Raw genomic sequence first — 22,182 nt, 5'->3', positions numbered from 1 at the left:
TTGTGCAGCCAGTGACACGCCAGCTGACTGAAGCGAGGCGATATTCCTTGGTTCTTAATCACAAAGAAATACACACAATTCAGCTTTCGCCCGCAATATTGTTATCTATTACGACCCACGTTTCAGCAGCATGTGCACTAATTTTTGTGCCACAGACAAGTTGACATCTGATCAGGAGTTTTTTTAAGTGTTAAGAGTTGTTTCGGGATAATGCTTGGGTGAGGAAGTTTTTAAAGGCTTGGATCGTAGCCGTTATGAAACGTGTGCTTATTATTGACTACTGTCCAGCGTGGATAAGGAGTATAAATATTTGTTCAGGGTAATAGGCCAACTCGAAGCACACTTTCGCGGAATCAAACCACTGACGAAATTACTACATTCCTGATCTATTGTGTGACAGTCAAACTCTCCAACTCCATGTTTATTGGCAACATTCCAAAGCAAATGATGCGCTACAGGATTTACTATTTATATTTTATTCCAGTCATAAGCATCAGCAAAATATCGCAAGTGTACAGTGAGTTGGTACCAATAAAAAAAACTTCACAAATAAAGCAACAAACTCTTGTTGTATTTATTCGTACTTCAGTAAAATACAAGGAAATACGTCCGGTTGCCGTTGGTAGCCATGTGTACATACATGCATATCTGAGAGCGATGCAGCGATGTAACAGTGTATGTTGTGGAGGAGTTGTCAAGATTTGTAAATACTTGTTTGGTGTCAGACACATGGGTTGGATGGGTGGTTTGAGAATAAGTATGAGAGAAGATAGTAGTTTCCTCCGGACTTCTTCCTGTTTCGACCTTGTAGAGTGCTTCTGATAGAAATATACATGCATTTCGTTTCGTATGACAACAGCTGACAGTATTCTGCATGTAACATTCAGTTTATCAGTCATACAGTTTTATTTCGAAATAAGATGATGGAAGACTTAAACTCCGAATTTAATTACGTGTACAGTTCATCACTAGAAACAAAAATTCAGGTGAAAATGTGAGTTGGTGCAAGATATATATTAATTTCTCTTGATCTAAATACTATTTTAAACTATCGACCGTTTTATTTTGCCACTGAGTTCTTCAAATTCCAATTGTCTTGTGTTGTCACTAATAACAATACAAGTGAACTCATTTAAATGTCGTATTTAATAATCATAAATATTTTCGGTGCTTTGTATCTCTGGAACAGACAACCTTCAGTCTTTGTTGTTGCTACTTTTATTTTTGTACAGAGGGACACTAGAAGGAAAGCGTCAGAAACCAGATTATCAAAAGCTATTGACTGACCCAATGTTGAAGTATTCGGGGCTGTATCAAGACGGCTGTGCTGATGTTATGGTGGTCTGTCAAGTTTTTGCTGATGGACGGCCTATTGCCTTACCTGTTTCAACTTCTTATAAATCTTTTTCTACGAGATGGAAGTAAGAAACATTTTACGTGTAAAAGTTTGTATTCAGACTAAGAAGTTACTTCTGATGCTTGGAAGGTAGTGATGTAGACGTATGGTAATTCTGTTGTAAGAGTAATGAATGATCACTGCAGTTTTAGGGTCTTTCGTATTTTTTGTTTATTGTTGAATGTGTATGTACTTCAAAGAAAATCTACTGAATGTTTGGCCTTGATTAAATGTCTGCCTGTAACTAAGTAAAACAACTAGCCCATTGGATGAATGATAAGCTCTTAGTTTCAGTTTGGGATTTATGGAGCGAGTCCAAAAACCGGATTTTATTTTCTCCAATTATGATTTGACACATTCAGCGAAAACAGTAATTTTTTTAATGTAATACTAGGACTTGATTAATTTCATCTGGATAGTGGGGAATTCAGTAAAGTTTTTCAGGATGAGGATTTTGGTTTTTAACTAATGTAAACATCTGCTTTGCAGCTGGAATGAATGGCTGACTCTTCCTGTGATGTTCAGTGACCTACCCAGAAATGCCCTTTTAGCACTGACCATCTATGATTGTGTAGGACCTGGCAAAATGCAGCCTGTGGGAGGGACAACCATATCACTGTTTGGGAAACATGGTGTATTTAGGCAGGTATGAAACACATTTAATATTGAGGCAGCTACATATTATCTTTTGTCAGCTGTTGCATTAAAGTCATTTAAAATATGCAACCCAATCCTTAAAGGTAACAGTTGTAATGTCACATGCTTTCACAGATTAGTTTCACATTTGTAATTAGCAGTTACCTACTTTCATTTCAATTCATGTTCAAGGGTATGATTGACTTGAGAGTATGGCCCAACCAAGAAGCTGATGGTAGATCTCCAAGCAGTACTCCAGGGAAGGCAAGAGATCATGGGAAAGAAAAGATGCAGAGACTTGCAAAGGTATGAATACTTCTATGTATTAGTAAATAAGTTCTCTGTTTGAGAAAATATAAGCCAAACCTTAGTTAACTGGTGATGATCCATTGAATTTGTAATCTGTCACTTACTGTTGAGGAACCAATGTTGGGTACAAATATGTAGCATGCCAACTGGTAGTTTGTTCATCTAGCTTTCTTTTCTTCCATGAACATAGGAATTTTAAGGTTTTAACATACTGTTTTAGCTCAGTGTTGCTGACAGTTCTTAAATCAATCAGTCAAAAGTCTTTTACTTTTTTTAAACATCATATGAAATATTGTGCTATATTTGTTTAATCTCTCATAAATATTTTCTGTGTTGCAGCTTGCAAAGAAGCATAGGAATGGTTATATCCCAAAAGTAGACTGGCTGGACCGTCTCACTTTCCGTGAAATAGAAATGATCAATGAAAAAGAAAAGCGAAACTCTGATTACATGTACCTTATGATTGAATTTCCAGTGGTTGAATTGGATGGAGTTGCAGTTAGTATTGGTTCACAGAAAACAAATTTCAAACATTGATAATTTTTTTATCTTGTTATATTGTTATGACAAATAAAATATGTTTCAGCATTCTGTTGTCTATTATGAACAAGATGGAGATGAAGTTTATCAGTTTCGGGCCCAGGCTGACATTGTGACAGTGCCCGATAATGAAATATTGCAGGTATGGTTATGTATGTAATCTTGCATCTATCATTTCTCTCGGAAAAAATCTTGTAATGTAGCGAGCTTTATGAATTCAAACCTCCATTGGTTCTGTTGTATTTTAATCTTGATTTACTATATTCCACATCTAACATTTATTTTGGAAAAAAAACAAAAATATATGGGGATGTGACAAGATGGCCATACCAAATCAGCACTGTCTCAGTTTCCATACTGGCTAAAAAGCTCCCGCTGTTTGAATGTGCATTCTCCTTGCTGAGCCTCTCTTTGCATGAGTTTTTGCACCACCCTACAAATTATATTGTATGATCAACTTCCCTTTTTCTGCAATGGTGTGTTTGTGGGTGGAAATGTAGTGGCTTAGCAATAAAAATCCCCAACTGTCAGAATGCTCCATCAACACTCAGATCCGAAAATATGCACACGCAGCAAGACAAAGGCCTTCTATTCTGTGCAGGAGAAGATTATCTTGCACATAATAAAGTGACATGTAATGGTAAAGTATGACCACTGACAAAGTATCACTAACAGGCTTGAAAAGTCCTTCCTCTTATCTTCAGACCAACAAGGAACTGTTCAGATAATAACAGAATTGTGTCTAATCATTCCAAAACCAGTAGATAGGAAAGTAACGGGCACCAGTTTAAAGTTATTTTATGTTCAAAAATTTTTTTTTTCCCAAATACCAGGCTCGACAGTGAGCCTTAGTTCATTTGTTCGTGTTAGGTGTGCATTATGTTAATCAGCCCAGTGTATTAGGTCACTATTATGTTCTCAAGTTGCAGACAATGATTCAACAAGTGAAAACAACCTTCTTGAAAATGACTACAGGTAGTTTGCTCTGATAATTTGTTCTGTTCCTTAGTGCAAGTCTTTTGCATTGCTTTCTGATGGCTGTTTTACAGGTCACAATTTGGCCAAACTTGTGATGGTCACTCTGAATATGTTCCAGTGTTTGAAGTTGTTGTGACTGACCAGTTTCTAAAGCACTAGTGACTAATCATGCTATGTTTTAACCACTCATGTTGCTGAGACAATGGGCCAATTTATTTGCATAAATGTTAAAACTAGCAATACTCACTGAGCATATCCCAACATTTCAGATCCTTCTGCAATGCTTCATTTGCCACACTATGGCTGTGTGAAGTGTGAAAGGGAAAGTCTCATTAATTCTCCACTGGTAATACAAACTGATGGTTCTCTAAGCCACTGAAGGCATAACATAGTCCTCATGATGTATCATGCTATCTTAGACTTGTCTAAGTGTCATAAATGGTGTATATGATGCTGCCATTACTGTTACATTAAATTATCTGTGTGTGGCTTGTTCATGCTGTCTGTACAGGATTTAAGGTACATGTAGTATCATTAAAATGGTTGCAGTTGTATGTATATTTTTAGCATAATGTAAGTTAGGAAGAGAGAACTTTTAAAAAATAAGTGATTAGTGAAAAAAGTATCTCACAAGAAAAGAAATATTTTTCAGGAAAATCTGGTTGAAAGTAAACATCACAAACTAGCTCGCAGTGTTCGAAGTGGCATTTCAGATAAAGATGCCAAGCCAAATGCAAGTGTCCGTGACCTTCTACACACAATAGTTGGCTATCCTCCTACTAAACAGTTAACAACTGAAGAACAAGATCTTGTTTGGAAATTTCGTTTCTATTTGAGCAACCAGAAAAAGGTAAGATCAATAATGAGTTTACTCCTTTGTTTCACTTACATACAGACAGTACTTTGCAAACACACCATAAAGGATGTTGCAGAAGGTACTTAGCATGATTACTAAGTTTGGGTTTCTTTGTGTTCCAACTGCACATAGTGTGTGGGAAGGATGACCGCTTAAACCCTTTTGCACATACTATAATTAGGCTAATCTTGTCTTAATGGTCCCTACATTATGTAATTGTAGGATGAAGAAGATTCTCTAGATTCCTCCTTTAAAAATGGTTCATTTGGTAGGATTATTGGCTTCTGTCGTGAAGCATCAGCCAATTCAGGTTTAACATTTCTGTGACACTCACCTAAAGCTGTGCCCCTGTATATATTTGACATATAATTCGTCCTCCCTGGCATTCTCTTACTATATTGAAGCAGTATTATATTTATTTTTGACAAGTACTTCTATAATGTCAGATTTGCTACAAAGGGTACTGTGAAAGTTTTGCAATACAGCTTTATTTAATTTTCTTTGAAGTAATTTCTGCCACATTGAATTCACCTTTCTGTCCTCTGAAACCAATTCCTAAACCACTTCTCCCAAGTTTTGTAGGGTTTAAGGCACACTCGTTGTCCCAAGCCCTCAGGAGGCCCTTGCCACTAGAAAACTGCACTTCTTTCAGCTTCATTTTCAAATGCAGGAATAGTGTAAAGTCACAAGGAGCAAGGTCTGGACTGTAAGAAGGGTGCTCAAGAAGTTTCGGTCCTGTTTTCTGCAAATATTCGGCGCATGCTTTGGTGTGGTGAGCTGGAGTGTTGTCATGATGGACGAACCAAGTGTCCATTCTTGACTTCTGTTGCATGTTCTTCAGAGACTGGTTGACTTTGAGCAGGCACTGTTCATTGTACCACTTAGCTGTGACCGTCTTCTGTGTGTCCAAAACAACACACTCCACGATTCCACTCGATTTAAAAAAAAAAAAACTATTGTTTTCTTCTTTACTGATTGAAATTTTCTGACAGTTACAGGTACATCATCGTCATCGGAGACCCAAATTTCTTTTTGAGTCTTAGTTTGTATGTCATAATAGTACAGCCAAGTCTTGTCACCTGTCACGGTGTTATTCCATACTGAGATTTTCCCGTAGAAAACTTCTTTAACATCTTCCAGCACCAAGTCAGAAGTCATGTTATCCGCTCTTCCATCAGTCTGTGGCACTCAGAGACGACAAAATTTCTTTACTTTGCAAATGATCATGCCGTTTCATTTAGTCCTAAGGTACACTCTATCTCCTTATAGATCACTTACCTGTCCTGGTCTAGCATTTTCCTCACAGCATCAATGTTTTCCTCCATACCTGATTATCGTGGCCTCTCAGCGTCCTCCAGAGTGAAATTTATTGTTTGGAATTCTCTGTGCGTGAGTATAGTCGTACGATGTGGGCACATCACTGAGTACAAGAGTCATTTCTTCAAAGCACTGGTCTGTGTTTAAAAAAAGTGCAATGTTGTACCACAAAACTGCCCAAATCTCATTTCCTGACCACGATGCCATAGCAAGCACTTCAAACTAACCCTGCTGGTGAATGACGGTGCCCACATACTTGCCACAGCTGCTACAACGCAAGTATGGAATATTCTCAGAACACAGCAACACTCGGCCTCCTGGGACTTATTGTTGCTCCATATTGCAAAACTTTCCTAGTACCCTTTGTACACCCATGATTGAAATTAAAATGTACCTGAAATTGATTGGGAGATGGTATGCATATTCCTCTAAATTTTAATGAGATGATTTCAGTTTGTAACTGATTTAATAGAATTTGTAATTACATGTGCAGATGAATATATATTATAACAATACTGAAAATTCTGGATGGAGCAATGCATAATACAAGGAAAAGGCAACCACTCACCTGTAATGGACTGAAAAGTGAAACATAGAAACACAGTATTTAAAGTAGATTTCAAGCTCTTGCTTTTTTTTCTAGTAACAGTACACACAACTACACACTTGCCGAAATGCATTCTCCCATTACCATGGGGAGACGGACTATGAGAGTGTGCATCTGGTTGCCTGTGTGGTTGTAGAAAAAGAGCAAGAGCTTTAAAGCTAGTGTGAATATGGTGTCCTATTAAATGCTTTGGTTAAATTTTACTTATGGCAGTGGCAATGTAGTTTGCTAATATTGGCAACACGCAATCGATTTGCGTGAGCACAATAAGTAAGTGGATCAACTTTTTGTAAATTAAATCGTGGGAGAATGTGGATGGATTAATGTTTATTCATAAGTCACATGTTCGATGTATTAACAAACATCGATCCACGTACTTCCTCCCATGATTTAATTGAAAAACATTCATCCACTTAGTCAGTGTGTTCGTGCAGACTGATTGTGCATTACCAACATTGGCACAAAACCAGTCCTCAGGAAACAAAAGTAAATCACTCCTCAGCCCAGCTCCAAAACCTGCCCCATCACCCCATAAACCACACAACCAACCCCCCCCCCCCCCCTCTTTCCCCCTGTTGTTTCCAACCCACTTAGCTTACAACCCTTGGCCTATACATTCTCCCCACTGCCGTTAAAAAAAAACCACAATAATTGTCAGGGGTGGTCTTCTGCCCACCATACCCAATCTAAGTATGACTTCAAATCGGATGAGCACCTCTTCCCCCTCCCTAAACATATTTCATACTCCCCCTCCCCAAATAATAAAATTAAAAAAAAAAACTATTTTGTATTCGACATGTCCTAGGGGAATAATCTTTAAGCTCCATTCTTAGTTAACAACCAAATGATCATAACCCCTCCTCCTTAACTCATGTAGCAGAAAAAGAATCTGCCCTACAGTAATCCCCTCCTCAATATATTCCATTTATCAATTTTAAAGTAACTAGAAAACATCATCAGAAAGGCCGCTCTATCCAAAATAACAGCCCTCACACTCATAAATGAACACTAGAACCACCCTTCTCATATTTCCTCTTCCCAATCTGACTCATCAGTCTTCAGCACCCCCCCCCCCCCCCCCCCCCCACCCACTTCCTCCTATACTTCACAAAGCTCATTGCAAACTTCCTTGAAAAAATGGCAATTAATCCCAAACACTTTGCACACTCACAAAAAGGAATAGATGAATGGTAGGTCACTAAAACAATATCTATGATGCCCAACCTCAACTTCTTGAACCAGGTCTCTATACAGATTGCCAAACGTTGTGACAGCGACAATGGCACATATACAGGCAGGACTCTAATCAACCTCATGTGTTCATGACATCGAATATACTCGGCAACCACTCTGAAACCCTGCAAAAACTTTATGGTAGTCATGTCTTCCACCCCTGTTAAATTTTTGCCTTACCTATTGCTAACATAGGAAAACACTGCTACATTTTTGACCATGAAAAACGCATGGCACTTATAATACCTAACACGAAAATGAACACTTAACCAACAATACAAGAAAGCAAAGTAACACAAATTAACAGAATGATTGCACAAAATCACTGACTCAATACCACACAACACAATCAACTTCAAACATGACCATCTAACATCATCATGCCACCAGATAAAACAACATGCCACCTACAAACACAACCCAACAACATTGCACCACCTTGACTTCACTCAACCCAGCCCACTTGCATTACAGGTCAAAGCGACCAGATGGAATCGGACGAGTCCCTTGATTCGGTGCAATTGCCCATACCCTCAGCAACATTTACTGTCAGAGCATTAAACAACATGTCATTAATAGCCTGTTTTATTCAAATAAATGGAGGGCAAAAAAGAAGTTATGTTCTAATAAATTTATGATCCCATCCCAGAAGTCCAACAAGGCCTCCAGTAGCTCCTTAAGGCCTTAGATCCATCCCAAAACCTGACACTTTAACCCATCTCCATCATCATATCAGAACCCTCGCCCCCACTGCACCCCACACTCCTACCTTTCACCTGCTCCACAAACCCAGACCCAGCCCCACAGGTCTCCCACTGGCCATCTGATTGTGGCGGGGCACAATGCTGACATTGAATGACCCTCTGCCTTTGTAACCAACACCTCCAAACCAGTGTCTGTAACCTTTAGTCCTACATTAAAGATCCTGTTCACATTGTACACCACCTTTCCACAGTTCCTGTCCCATTACCACCAGACTCCTTGTTGATCACTGTGGATGCCATGTCATTATACACAAACATTACTCATGCCCATGGCCTTGCAGCCATGGAACATTACCTTTCACAGTGTCCTCCTCCTCCTACCAAACCCCCACCTCTTTCATAATCCTCCTATCCAACTACATCCTGATCCACAATTAATTTTACTTTCGAGGGCCAAATCTATGAGGGTTAGTCAATTATTATCCACAGAGTAGTTATACAGATTTATTGTAATCAAATAGGAAACTTACAAGAGCATCATTTTTCCACATAGTCTCATTGCGTTTCAACGCACTCGGTCCATCGTTGTACAAGCTTCCTGATGCCCTCCCAAAATAAGATACTCGGTTGAGCTGCAAGCTACGAATGCACTGGTTCTTTCACCGCTTCATCTGAGGCAGATTGACGGCCTCTTAATGCCTGTTTGAGTGAACCAAACAAGCGATGATCAGAATGGGCAAGATCAAGACTATATGGAGGATGATCCAGTACTTCAAATTTTAGTTTCTGGAGTGTTTCAGTAGTGTGGGATGTTTCCATTCCATACTATGCCACTTACTCTCCACCTCATAATGGTGGATCAATGTTTCATCACCAGTAATCATCCTGTCTAAGAAGTTGTCCCCTTCATTACCATAGCAATCCAAATGTTTTTTGCAGATGTTCAAGCATGTTTGTTTATGCAACTGTGTGAGTTGTTTTGGGACCCATCTTGCACAAACTTTATGAAACCCAAGTCTGTTGTGGATGATTTCGTAGACAGAACAGCAACTAATTTGCAGACGATGGGCCACTTCATCAATAGTTAATCTTCTGTCCAAGAGAATCATTTCACGTGAACGTTCAATGGTTTCTTAATTTGTGGCAGTAAACGGTTCATCATGTGTAACACTTGTGTGACCATTTTGGAATTTTTAAATCCATTCATAGCCACTCCGTTGTGACAAAATACTGTTCCCATACTGTACCAAAAGTCTCTGATGGCTTTTGGTTCTTGATATGCATTCCAACCACAAAAAACGGATCACTGAACATTGCTCTTCTTTGGTGCAATTAGACAGCGGAGCAGCCGTGATCAACAGCATGGCAGCGATAACGAAACTAACTTAGCAGCTTGAAAATTGCAAAGATATAACAACAAATAAACAAAGCATGTGTCATCAACGTAAAATGGCATTACTACCAAAATAAACAAAAATATAACTAAATTGTGAATAATAATTGACACACCCTCATATAAACAAATCCTGGTACTGTTATGGGTACTCGCATGAAACCTTCCTATACCACCTTATTTAGAGCCATCTGGAGCAGTCCTTCCTTTCCAGTCAACATATAAAATCCCTTGTAAAGTGTAGATTCACTGACATTTTCATGATCTGGATTTGTGGAAAAGACAACCTGCACTCCTTCCTCCATATTAACTCCTGTTCCCAAATCCACTTCATCTCGTCCTTCTCAACTCAATGAGCCACTTTCCTAGATGTTAATCTCCACCTGTCAGATGGCTCAATTCGTATAAAATGCACCAACCACTAACAATGCCTCCACTTTGACAGCTGCCAACCATTCCATATCAAAAAGTCTCTTCTGTACAGCCTTACCATCTGTAGATGTTGCATCTGCAGTGGACAGCAGGAGTTGTCGAAATATACCTATAAACATACCAGAGCCTTTATTGACAGACAATATCCTATCCAACTCACCCACAAACAGATCTTCTGTGCCATCTTCTCTTAAACCAGTAACCCTGTTAACCAGCTACTGACCACCACTCCTCTAATCACCCAGTATCACTTTGGCACTCAGAAGCTTGACCACATCCTTCACCAGAACTCTGATTACCTTTCATCATGCCCTGAGATGATAGAGATCCTATCCAAAATTCTACCCATCAAACTCAAAGTAGTGTTCTGCTGCCCACCTAACCTAAATAATATTCTTGTTTGTCCCCACTCAAATCCTGCTTTCTATCATGCGTCCCATGGGTCATTGCATTGTGGTTGACCCAGTTGTGAGACCTGTCCCATGCATCGACCCACCACCTCCTACTGCATTCCAATCACTCGGTATCTCCTAACTACTAAAAGGCAGGGCCACGTGTGAAATCGGTCATATTATATCAGCTATTCAGCAGGTATTGTACAGCATTTTGTGTGTGCATGACAAGCAACGAGCTGTCCACTCACAGGAATGTCCACTACCAAACTGTGGGAGAGCCGTGCAGGATTAGCCGAGCGGTGTAAGGTGCTGCAGTGATGCACTGTGCGGCTGATCCGAGCGGAGGTTCGAAACCAGACCAGACTTCACAATCCAGTTGATCAACATGCTGCATACAGCAGACAACTTCAGTACCTGCTTCACTACACAGACCATTTGGATACTCCCTTCCAGCATGTGCCTCTGAAATACACAGATTGGAATTCTCTTCCCAGTATATTGTGCTCTCGCAGGTCCCTGACTAAACCACCACTAACTTAGTTTCGTATTCCCTGACCTTACCTTTTACCTTTTCCCCCTCTCTCTTCTGCTCTTCTGTTCTCACCACTTCTTCCCACTCCACCCCATCCAGAATCTGTACTATTGTACTGCCTTCTCCAACCACTTTTCCTCCATCCGTCCACACTCATGTGTGCTCTCTCTCTCTCTCTCTCTCTCTCTCTCTCTCTCTAATCCCCATCTCCTTCCCCCTCACCTCTTCTTCCCAACTCTCTCCCTTGCTTTCTGTCTCCATCCTCTACATTCCTCCTCTCCCCCTGACCCCATCTCCTCCTCCTCCTCCTCCTCCTCCCCCGTATCCCTTACTTACACTCTCTATCCTCTGAACTATCATTTTGTTGTGGAGCCGCTGAGTCATCTGGTGAAAGACCTGCCCTGCACTACACTGCTACTTCCTCCTTTCCTTGTTTGTGCACCCTACCCTACCCTACCCCAATCCCACCTCCATCTACGCAAGCAACAACTTTGTTATTGATATTAATAATTGGTCTTCCTGTTACAATGGGAATCTAGATCTACAGAGATACTCTGCAAGCCATTGTATGGGGTTTGGTGGAGGGTATCCTGTAGCACTACTAGTTATTTCCTTTCCCATCCCACTCGCAAATAGTGAGGGAAAAATGACTGTCTATATGCCTGAGCATGAGCCCTAGTTTCTTGTATCTTACCTTCTTGGCACTTAAACATAATGTATGTTGGTGGCAGTAGAAGTGTGTGGCAGTCAACTTCAAATGCCAATTTTCGGAATAATGTTTCATGAAAAGAACATCACCTTCATTCCTGAGATGCCCATTTGAGTTACAGAAGCATCTCCGTTACACTTAAATGTTGTTCAAACCTACCAGTGACAAATCTAGCAGCCCGCCTCTAAATTGCTGCAATGTCTTCCTTCAATCCAACTTGGTACGGAGCCCAAACACTCGAGCAGTACTCAAGAATAGGCGACACCAGCCTCCCATACGTAGTCTGCTTCACAGATGAACCATTCTTTCTTAAAATTCTCCCAGTAAACTGAAGTCAACCATTTGCCTTCCCTACCACAGTTCTCACATGATCGTTACACCCAGGTATTTAAAAGACCGCACTGTGTCAATCAGGACACTGGTAATACTGTATCCAAACATTACAGGTTTGTTCTTCCTACTCATTCTCATTAACTTACATTTTTCCACATTTAGAGCTAGCTGACATTAATCACAGCAACAAGAAATTTTGTCAGTCATCTTGTATCTTTCTGGTCACTCAACTTAGACACATTAAAGTACACCACAGCGTCATCGGCAAACAAGTGCAGATTGCTGCCCACCATGTCCACCAAATCATTCATGTGTACAGAGAACAGCGGTCTTATCACTCCTGACAATACCCTTGTCTCTGATGAACATTTGCTGTCAAGGATGACATAATGGGTTGTTGTTAAAGAAGTCATTGAGTCACTCCTATATCTTTGAACTTAATCCATATGCTGGTACCTTCGTTAACAGCCTGCAATGGGGCACCATGTCAAATGTTTTCTGAAAATCAAGAAATATGGAATCTGCTTGTTGCCCTTCATCCGTAGTTTGGTATATCATATGAGAAAAGAGCAAGCAGAGTTTTGCACAAGCGTTGCTTTCTAAAACCATGCTGATTTGTCAACATAAGCTTCTCGGTCTCAAGAAAGTTTAATATATTTGAACTGAGAATATGTTCAAAGATTCTGCAGCAAACAGAAGTTAGGGGTAGCTGTCTGTAATTTTGCAGGTCCATTCTTTTACCCTTCTTATATGCTGGAGTTATGTGTGCTTTTTTCCAGTCACTTGGGATTTCTGAGTAGACGATTTCTTGAACGCGGAATTTAAAACTTCAGCTTTCGTTTCGTTGTCTTAAATTGCCACACACCACACTAGTCAATAAGGACTCACTGGATGCCTTAGACCTGCTTAGCAATTTACATAGGACCAGAATTGTCTTATGTCCTCTGCCAGATCTTTCTCTAAAATGTGGTGGTGGTGGTGGTGGTGGTTATATGCCTTTTGCATAGATATTTTCACAGACGCATGAATCTCTACTACATTCACTGTCATTGTGCATTCTCTTTTGAACCCAGAGCGTTACAACCTCTACTTCCTCCTTGTTTTCTGAATCTTGTTATTGAGCCATAGTGGATCTTTCCTGTCCTTAATCCACTTACTAGGCAAATAATTCTCCAGACCACAGATTTACTATCTGTTAAACTCTGCCTGTAATTCCTCTACATCCATATTACTGGAAGTAGGTGAGGTCGGTTCACTGTCTTGAGTGAGATGCTAACAACTGCTTATCTGCTTTATCTAGCAGGAACACACTATAGCCTTCTTGACCAATTCATTAACTGTCATAATTGTAGTTGCTATAATGACATCATGATCGCTATTCCTCGTTTCTATACTGACATTGTCCATAAGGTTCTGCATGTTTGTAGCTACAAGGTCTAATTTCCATTGTGTGGGGGCTGCTGAGCTAGCTGGTGAAGTCAGTTTTCAGAAAATATATTCAAAAGTATTTCGCATTACTGTCTGTACCCCCCACCCCTCGCAATGAATCCATACACTTCCCAGTCTATACTCAATAGGTTAGTCTCCTCCAACTAGTATTGCATGATCTTGCTATTTCCGCACTGCTGACCATAGACTTTCTTTGACTGACTCTAGAACTGTCAGTGGAGTCAGGTAGCCATTAAAAATATCCAAAAATTAACTTAGTTTCATCTACACCAGATAACCTCACTGTCACTCTCAACTTTGACCTCAATAGAGACAATATTTTTGTCTACTGTAATGAATACTCCCACTCCTATTTCCTCTAATCTGTCTTTCCGATGTGTGTTCTATGACTCGGTAAACATCTGAGAGCCTTACACCTCTGGTTTGAGCCAGTTCTTGGTCCCGAGAATAATTGGAGCATGAGAACTTTCCTGGAGGGCAGCGAACTTGGATCTTTATTATGAGTACTTCAATTATTATGAGTACTTGAACAGTTTACTGATAAAATTTTGACAGTCGAAGTGCATGTACTCTGAAACTTCCTGGCAGATTAAAACTGTGTGCCGGACCGAGACTCAAACTGGGGACCTTTGCCTTTCATGGGCAAGTGCTCTACCGACTGAGCTACCCAAGCACAACTCACGCCCCGTCCTCACAGCTTTAATTCCGCCAGTACCTAATCTTCTACCTTCCAAACTTTACAAAAGCTCTCCTGCGAACCTTGCAGAACTTGCACTCCTGGAAGAAAGGATATTGTGGAGACATGGCTTAGCCACAGCCTGGGGGATGTTTCTAGAATTAAATTGGGTAGCTTAGTCGGTAGAGCACTTGCCCGTGAAAGGCAAAGGTCCCCAATTCGAGTCTCGGTCCGGCACACAGTTTTAATCTGCCAGGAAGTTTAATATCAGCACACACTCCACAGTAGAGCAGAAAATTTCATTCTGCATGTCCTCTGATTGTGGTCTGACTTTCCTTGATGCATATCAACTTTCAAGTGTTCATCAGAGCACCTCACACTACCGTCTAGCCTAAAAACCCCTCATGTGCATTTCATAAATACTCTGCTACCCAAGTAGCTGCTTCCTTTGTGTGATGCACACTGACCTATCAAGGGAAGTTCTACAAATCCCCACATGATAATGTGGGTCTAGAAATCTGCAGCCAAGACAGTCACAGAGTTGAACAAGCCTTTGTCTGTGGCCCTCCAAACCAAAGAACTGTGATCAACACTGGGAACAATCCTGCAAACTGCCAGCTCGGCTTGCACCCAACGTGTGAGGCTTGCAGTCTTAACCATCTCCGCCAGCCACCTGTATGAACCAAGGATGGCCTCGAATCCAAGCAAGAGGCATCCCTTGGTGGTGACATGAGCCACAACTTGCAGATGACTCCCTAAAGGGCTTCATGACTTGCCTAACATTGGAGCTCCAGATAACTAGTGAACTCCCCCCCCCCCCCCCCCCTTCACCACCACCGCCACCAGGCAGCCAGTCCCCTCACTGACCCTCAGCCTCTAATGAAGCGAACACATTACCACTTGCCACAGCCACGCACCCTGCTGTGAGGTTGGATCAACAGCATCGGGTGCACTAGGATGTCTCAGAAACAGAGCCTGTGCATAAAACAAGCAACACCCGAGATGTCCCATGCAACGCTAAAGATTCCCCGCCACCACTACACTCTGAGGCAGCAGCCAAAATGTGGGTGACCATAGTGAAAAACGCATTCTGCTGTTTGTGAATTGCAGCCAGCTCCTCCTGCATCACACACAGCCTGCACACATTCTAACCATCTTAGGAAGACTAGCTGAAGAAGTAAACTATAAAAGCAGACAGAATCCTAGGTAGTCAACTTGCTACCATCCTGGTGTGTTACCAATGGATGCTGATGTGTTAATGAGCTATGTATCTGGCTGTTCTGTGAGAAACTACATTGCTAGAGAGTGAATGAATGTACACCTACAGAAATGCAAGATTAAAGGGTAGTTCATTAAATAAACCTTAACAGTTAATGGCAAAAAGCATAGTAATTACCTAAAGGATAATAAATAATCTGTTGTATTGTCAGATTCTATTTGTAATAAGACTTCGATTATTGATTCTGAAAATAGGTTGTATGGCACAATTTTTTGTGAAAATTATGAAGTTTTTCCTTCTGCACATAAGACTTATAGTAGCATATTGTTTGAGAGAGAATATGGCTTTAACACCAGACTGTTATTATATAAAAGTATTCTTTAATGAATAACTTCAGTATCTCATTCAGTGTGATGATTGTAAGAATTGTTGTTTAGTGACTGCTAAACAATGTAAATGTGTAGAGCATGTGCTGTTCATAAATGTTTTCTATTTGTTGTCTATGGAAGTATGAAGTATACAAGGCAAAGCTGAACAATTGGATTTAGTTATTCCATGTTCCTCAACAGGAGAAGGATGAAGTAAAAGCCACATCAAAGGAGATGATAAGAATTTAGATTGCATAGAAAAAGCCAGGTGTCTTCTTTGGAAGATGAAGTACTCTCACAAAAAAACAACTGCCAAGCTTATTAACTTAATTTGCAAATTAATGACGTGTTATGTAAAGCAGCTCTGTAATGATTATGTGCCGGATGTAACTCTGCCAGAAACACTTGGTTGATTTTATTAATCTTGACATGACACACATTCCAATGGCTAACAGACTGCCCTCTAAACATAAAGTACAAGTGCAAATACGGCTTAGTCAAATAACCATCTGCAGATCAGCTGGTGGTAACTTTGCTTTGGTTCTTAATGGCTGCATTACCAGACTGTATATCTGTTTTTGGCAAGCTGAGATACATCTTAAAATCATGCCAACAATATAATAGTTAGAAGGATCATTTCAGCACCCAACTAAACATTCTATCTAAGCTCTCCTATGAAGGAAAAATCTTATTACTTTGCAATATTAGTAGTACAGTGGTAATCATAAATGGGGTAGTGTCATTGCCAAAGAAGTGAAATTGCAATTGTAATGGACTACTACATATGGGATTTTGTGCTGAGTATGAGCTCCTTTATCACTAACGTCTGGTACAGTAACCAGAATACGCTGAGTGATTCTTCCTGAATTGTTGATTTCCTTCCTCCAAAGCTAGCTTTGAATCTGCATCATACAGTTGCAAAAGAAGTGCAAATAGTGCCTTAGTAGTTTTAATTCGTAGTGTTCAGTTGCATAGAATAAGTCTTAGACCCTGTACCTAAAGGTGGTATGTGGGTAGTTCCAGAACACTTTGTATGCCTGCACACTTAGTTGAATTCCTTAGAAAGCACACAATGGGTATCAGTTGTCCATTTCTGTATTCTGAAGAATTCCCAATAACAGTTAGGCTGAAACAAGGCCACAGTCATACACAAATGCTTTCTGTCCTGTGCTTGGCAGCCTCTGAAATATCTACAAACAGCATTTTGGGAATTAAGTGCAGCTTTGATGCTTGACTTTTAGTGAACAGTAAGCCTCTGTCAGCTGCTTAACGAACGTGTCTTACGGATTTGGGCTAACTGTCAGCACTTGGAAAATCAAAATACTTGCATGACTCAATGAGCTGTTCAAACAGTATTGTGCAAGACAGGAAAGAGAAGCTGGAGAAAGGCAGACTCTGGCAATCCTCCTCTCCTTCACCTGCAGCAAGATAACATTTGTGAAAATACATATTATGTGTGGCTTGGCCGCCCAAGTGACCAATACCAACATAAATGTTTAAGGAGAGGTCCTGAGGGATGGGATAGACTTCATGGAACCACTTGAACAGTGGAGTAAGTTTGTCCCAGGTAACACACCCTGCAGCCATTCATCGTGGAGGGCCCTTGTTTGGGAGTAATCATCAAAAAATACTTTCAGAATTTCTTTTGATCCATTGCAATTTTTAAAATAGTACTGAATTACAGAATGGCACTGTAGTGTAGCAGTTAAGTTACTGGATTGGTATTCTGAAGGTTGTGGTTCAAATACTGTTGGGTGGAGACTGCTTTTTTATTTACATCTTAATCAAAATAACTGCAGTGACTATGTTTATTCAGTTAGTTGATTTAAATATCATTCCCTTCATTCTTATCCTTTGCTGCATCATTTCAGTAATCCTATCAGCTTTTTATTTCCTTCCATTTCTTACTTCACTTTATTCCTTTGTCATTAGGAATGGTTGTTTTCATGATTTTAAATATTTTTTAATTATCATAATATTTAAACATTTTAAAATACTGGTTTATTGGTTAACAACATATGACAAAAGGATCTGTTTGTATTGGCCATGTAGTGGTATCAAAAATTTTTCACTGCAAAATGGCAAATTTTTTATGGTAGTAGTTATATAAACATTTGAAACATAAATTCTTTTCACACCATAGAAAAAGAACACCGATGAAGACATAAATGAAAAATTTAAAAGGACAAAAAAGAATATAAATCGATGTAAATACATAACAATAATTAGAAATCAAGGGGCCGTTAAGTGAATAAAAGGAAGTAAAGAAGAGAGCAAAAGCAACTAATATAATGATTAAAATGATGAAGCAAATGATAAGAAATGAGAAAAAATGTAAGCCAACTAGTAGAATAAAAATGATCGCAGTCTTTCCAGATAAGATGAAAAATTAAAATAAAATAGGACTGCACCAGACAGGATTCAAACCCACAACCGTCAGCATACCAACCCACTAACTTAATCACCATGCTATGGCACTCTTTGCCATTTCAGCACAATTTTAAAAGTTGTAGCGATCCACAAGGGCAGCAGACCCTGCAAGTTTGGATTAATGGTTGGGAAGAGTGACGCACAAGGAATTTAGACATTGCTTTATGTCGATTATTCCTAAATAAGGGCCCACCAGGAAGAATGGCTGCAGGATGTGATATCTGGGACCTTTAACCTACCCCACTGTATAAGTAGCTTCAAAAAGTCAGTCCTACTCCTGGGAATCTCTTGCAGTAAGAATTTTTAGCAGAATACTTGAACATCGATTGTATTTAACATTCAGTGCAGTATCAGTTCAAAACACAATAAATTTATTTTACTAGTAATTGCTAGATTAAAACTGTGTGCTGGTCCGAGACTCGAACTCGGGACCTTTGCCTTTTGCGGGCAAGTGCTCTACCAACTGTGAGGATGGGGCGTGACTGGTGCTTGGGTAGCTCAGTTGGTGGAGCACTTGCCCACGAAAGGCAAAGGTCCCGAGTTCGAGTCTCAGTCCGGCACACAGTTTTAATCTGCCAGGAAGTTTCATATCAGCGCACACTCTGCTGCAGAGTGAAAATCTCATTCTGAATTGCTGATTTTTGTTGTTATACAGTGATCATCAGACCAGATTCTGAAATACATAACAAAATGGGTCATAAAATAGCAAGACACATACTATTTTCACCAAGGAATTACAGTAAAACAATCTTACTAGAAGATTAGATGGGTAGATCACATAACTAATGAGGAGGTATTGAATAGAATTGGGGAGAAGAGGAGTTTGTGGCACAACTTGACAAGAAGAAGGGACTGGTTGGTAGGACATGTTCTGAGGCATCAAGGGATCAGAAATTTAGCATTGGAGGGCAGTGTGGAGGGTAAAAATCGTAGAGAGAGACCAAGAGATGAATACACTAAGCAGGTTCCGAAGTATGTAGGCTGCAGTAGGTACTGGGAGATGAAGCAGCTTGCACAGGATAAGAGTAGCATGGAGAGCTGCATCAAACCAGTCTCGGAACTGAAGGCAACAACAACAACAGAAGATTAAAAACCAACTTTACCAAATCCATGTTAGGGTCGATGTGCAGAGCACTGTGTTATTGCCAAGACTGCTGACTATCCAGCAAAATTTAGGATTAAAAGGGTAAAGCTCTAGCCATGGTTCCCTGTGTGAAGTGTACTTAATGCATTCTAAACCAGAAATAGCTTGTGCAGCATGTAAAGACATATTATTACCTAAATGGATAAAAGAATTTTGATTGCTGTCGATTACTATTTCGAATACATTCTTTGACATTCTGAATATAGCAGGGATCAAATCGAGGGAGTCAAGTGAAGAGTGGATTTTGAGTTCTTGATAGATACCGATATTGGTACATATGGAATTACTTTTTCCTGGCATGTGGTGCATTCGAATATACAGCAGATAAGGTGATCAGACTAACCTTTGCTAAATTTGGGGTTGGCACTTTGTCCGCTGACCCCTTCAGTTTAGGGAGCGAAAGTTTTAAATCTTACTCAGAAACTAGACAGTGGTTAGGAGGGTTGAATGATCTGAAAGGGAAGTGGTGTTCGAGAAGAGAAACAGGGTTGTAGCCTGTCCCAGAGTTACAAAGTCTGTACACTGTGCACTTGTGCAAGCTGTAAAAAACCCAAGAAGAAATATGAAGAGGAAATAAAATTTCAGGGAGAAGAAATAAAAACATTGAATTTTGGCATTATACTTCTGTCAGAGACAGCAAAGGACACTGAAGAGAAGTTGAACAGGTTGGATAGTATCTTCAAAAGACTTTATCTGCTTCTTCATCTATACTCTGCAAACTACCATGAGCTGCACGTCAGGCAGTATGTCCCATTGTACCAGTATTTGGATTTCTTCTCATTCCATTGATGTATGGAACAAGGGAAGAATGATAGCGATCGTGAGGATAAAATTAGAATAATAACTGCATGCACACAAGCATTCAAACTATGTGAGTGATACGTAGGTGATCGTAGTCTATTCCTAGCACCATCATTTAAAACCAGTTGTTGAAACTCCATTAACAGACTTTCTCTGGATAGTTGACATCTAATTTCAAGAGTCTTCAATTCAGTTCCTTCAGTATCTCTGTGACTCTTTATCACAGATTAAACAAACCTGTGACCATTCATGCCGCCTTTCTCTACATATATTCAATATCCCCCATTAGTCCTGTTTGGTATGGCTCCCATACACCTGAGCAATAAGGTTCTAAGATGAACATGAACAAAAGTAAAACAAAGGTAATGGAAGGTAGTTGAAATAAATTGGTCAATGCTGAAGGAATTATATTGTAAAATGACACTAAAAATAGTAGATGGGTGTTGCTATTTAGGCAGCATGATGGCTGAAGTAAAGGGCATAAAATATAGACTGGTTATAGCACAAAATGCATTTCTGAAAAAGATCAGTTTAACATCTGATATAAATTGAAGTTCTAGGAAGCCGTTTCCTGTGGTATTTGTCTATGTATAACCTTCTATGGAAGTAAAACATGGATGGAAAATTTTCAGTGGAGGAAGAGAATAGAAGCTTCCGAAATGAGTACTATAGAAGAATGGGGGGGGGGGGTAGGTACAGTTAATGAATGAGATGGTATTGAGTGAAACTGGGCAAAACTGAAATTTTATAAGAATTTTGATGTGATGGGAGGCATACTACAGTAGTCCATGCAGTTGCAATGACCAATGTGTCCAGTTCGATTTTACACAGAGTACGCGAAGGAACTTGCCCCCCTTCTTGCAGCGGTGTACCGTAGGTCTCTAGAAGAGCGTAGCGTTCCAAAGGATTGGAAAAGGGCACAGGTCATCCCCGTTTTCAAGAAGGGACGTCAAGCAGATGTGCAGAACTATAGACCTATATCTCTAACGTCGATCAGTTGTAGAATTTTGGAACATGTATTATGTTAGAGTATAATGACTTTTCTGGAGACTAGAAATCTACTCTGTAGGAATCAGCATGGGTTTCGAAAAAGACGATCATGTAAAACCCAGCTCGCGCTATTCGTCCACGAGACTCAGAGGGTCATAGACACGGGTTCCCAGGTAGATGCCGTGTTTCTTGACTTCCGCAAGGCGTTCGATACAGTTCCCCACAGTCGTTTGATGAACAAAGTAAGAGCATATGGACTATCAGACCAATTGTGTGATTGGATTGAAGAGTTCCTAGATAACAGAACGCAGCGTGTCATTCTTAATGGAGAGAAGTCTTCCGAAGTAGGAGTGATTTCAGGTGTGCTGCAAGGGAGTGTTATAGGACCGTTGCTATTCACAATATACATAAATGACCTTGTGGATAACATTGGAAGTTCACTGAGGCTTTTTGCGGATGATGCTGTGGTATATCGATAGGTTGTAACAATGGAAAATTGTACTGAAATGTAGGAGGATCTGCAGCGAATTGACGCATGGTGCAGGGAATGGCAATTGAATCTCAATGTAGACAAGTATAATGTGCTGCGAATACATAGAAAGAAAGATCCTTTATCATTTAGCTACAATATAGCAGGTCAGCAACTGGAAGCAGTTAATTCCATAAATTATCTGGGAGTACGCATTAGGAGTGATTTAAAATGGAATGATCATATACTGTTGATCGTCGGTAAAG

The 22,182-nt window shown here is 40.0% G+C and overlaps 1 protein-coding gene across 2 annotated transcripts in view; it reads left to right on the top strand.

Moving 5' to 3' along the window:
• The first annotated feature begins 647 nt into the window (after positions 1–647).
• Positions 648–22,182, top strand: part of LOC126412877 (phosphatidylinositol 3-kinase catalytic subunit type 3) — a 103,697-nt gene continuing 82,162 nt past the window's right edge. Inside the window, exons 1-7 of one of the 2 annotated variants that reach the window (XM_050082760.1) lie at positions 648–994; positions 1,233–1,421; positions 1,886–2,042; positions 2,225–2,338; positions 2,681–2,839; positions 2,928–3,023; positions 4,512–4,709. In XM_050082760.1, coding sequence (XP_049938717.1) covers positions 921–994; positions 1,233–1,421; positions 1,886–2,042; positions 2,225–2,338; positions 2,681–2,839; positions 2,928–3,023; positions 4,512–4,709 — 987 coding nt within the window. In that variant the 5' untranslated portion in view covers positions 648–920. The remainder of the gene's footprint in view (positions 995–1,232; positions 1,422–1,885; positions 2,043–2,224; positions 2,339–2,680; positions 2,840–2,927; positions 3,024–4,511; positions 4,710–22,182) is intronic. The other variant, XM_050082759.1, reaches the window with a different exon arrangement.

Source organism: Schistocerca serialis, chromosome 7, assembly GCF_023864345.2.
Source record: "Schistocerca serialis cubense isolate TAMUIC-IGC-003099 chromosome 7, iqSchSeri2.2, whole genome shotgun sequence".
Lineage (NCBI taxonomy): Eukaryota > Metazoa > Arthropoda > Insecta > Orthoptera > Acrididae > Schistocerca > Schistocerca serialis.
Note: the sequence above shows the minus strand (reverse complement) of the source record. Positions and strands in the feature narration are given on the sequence as shown.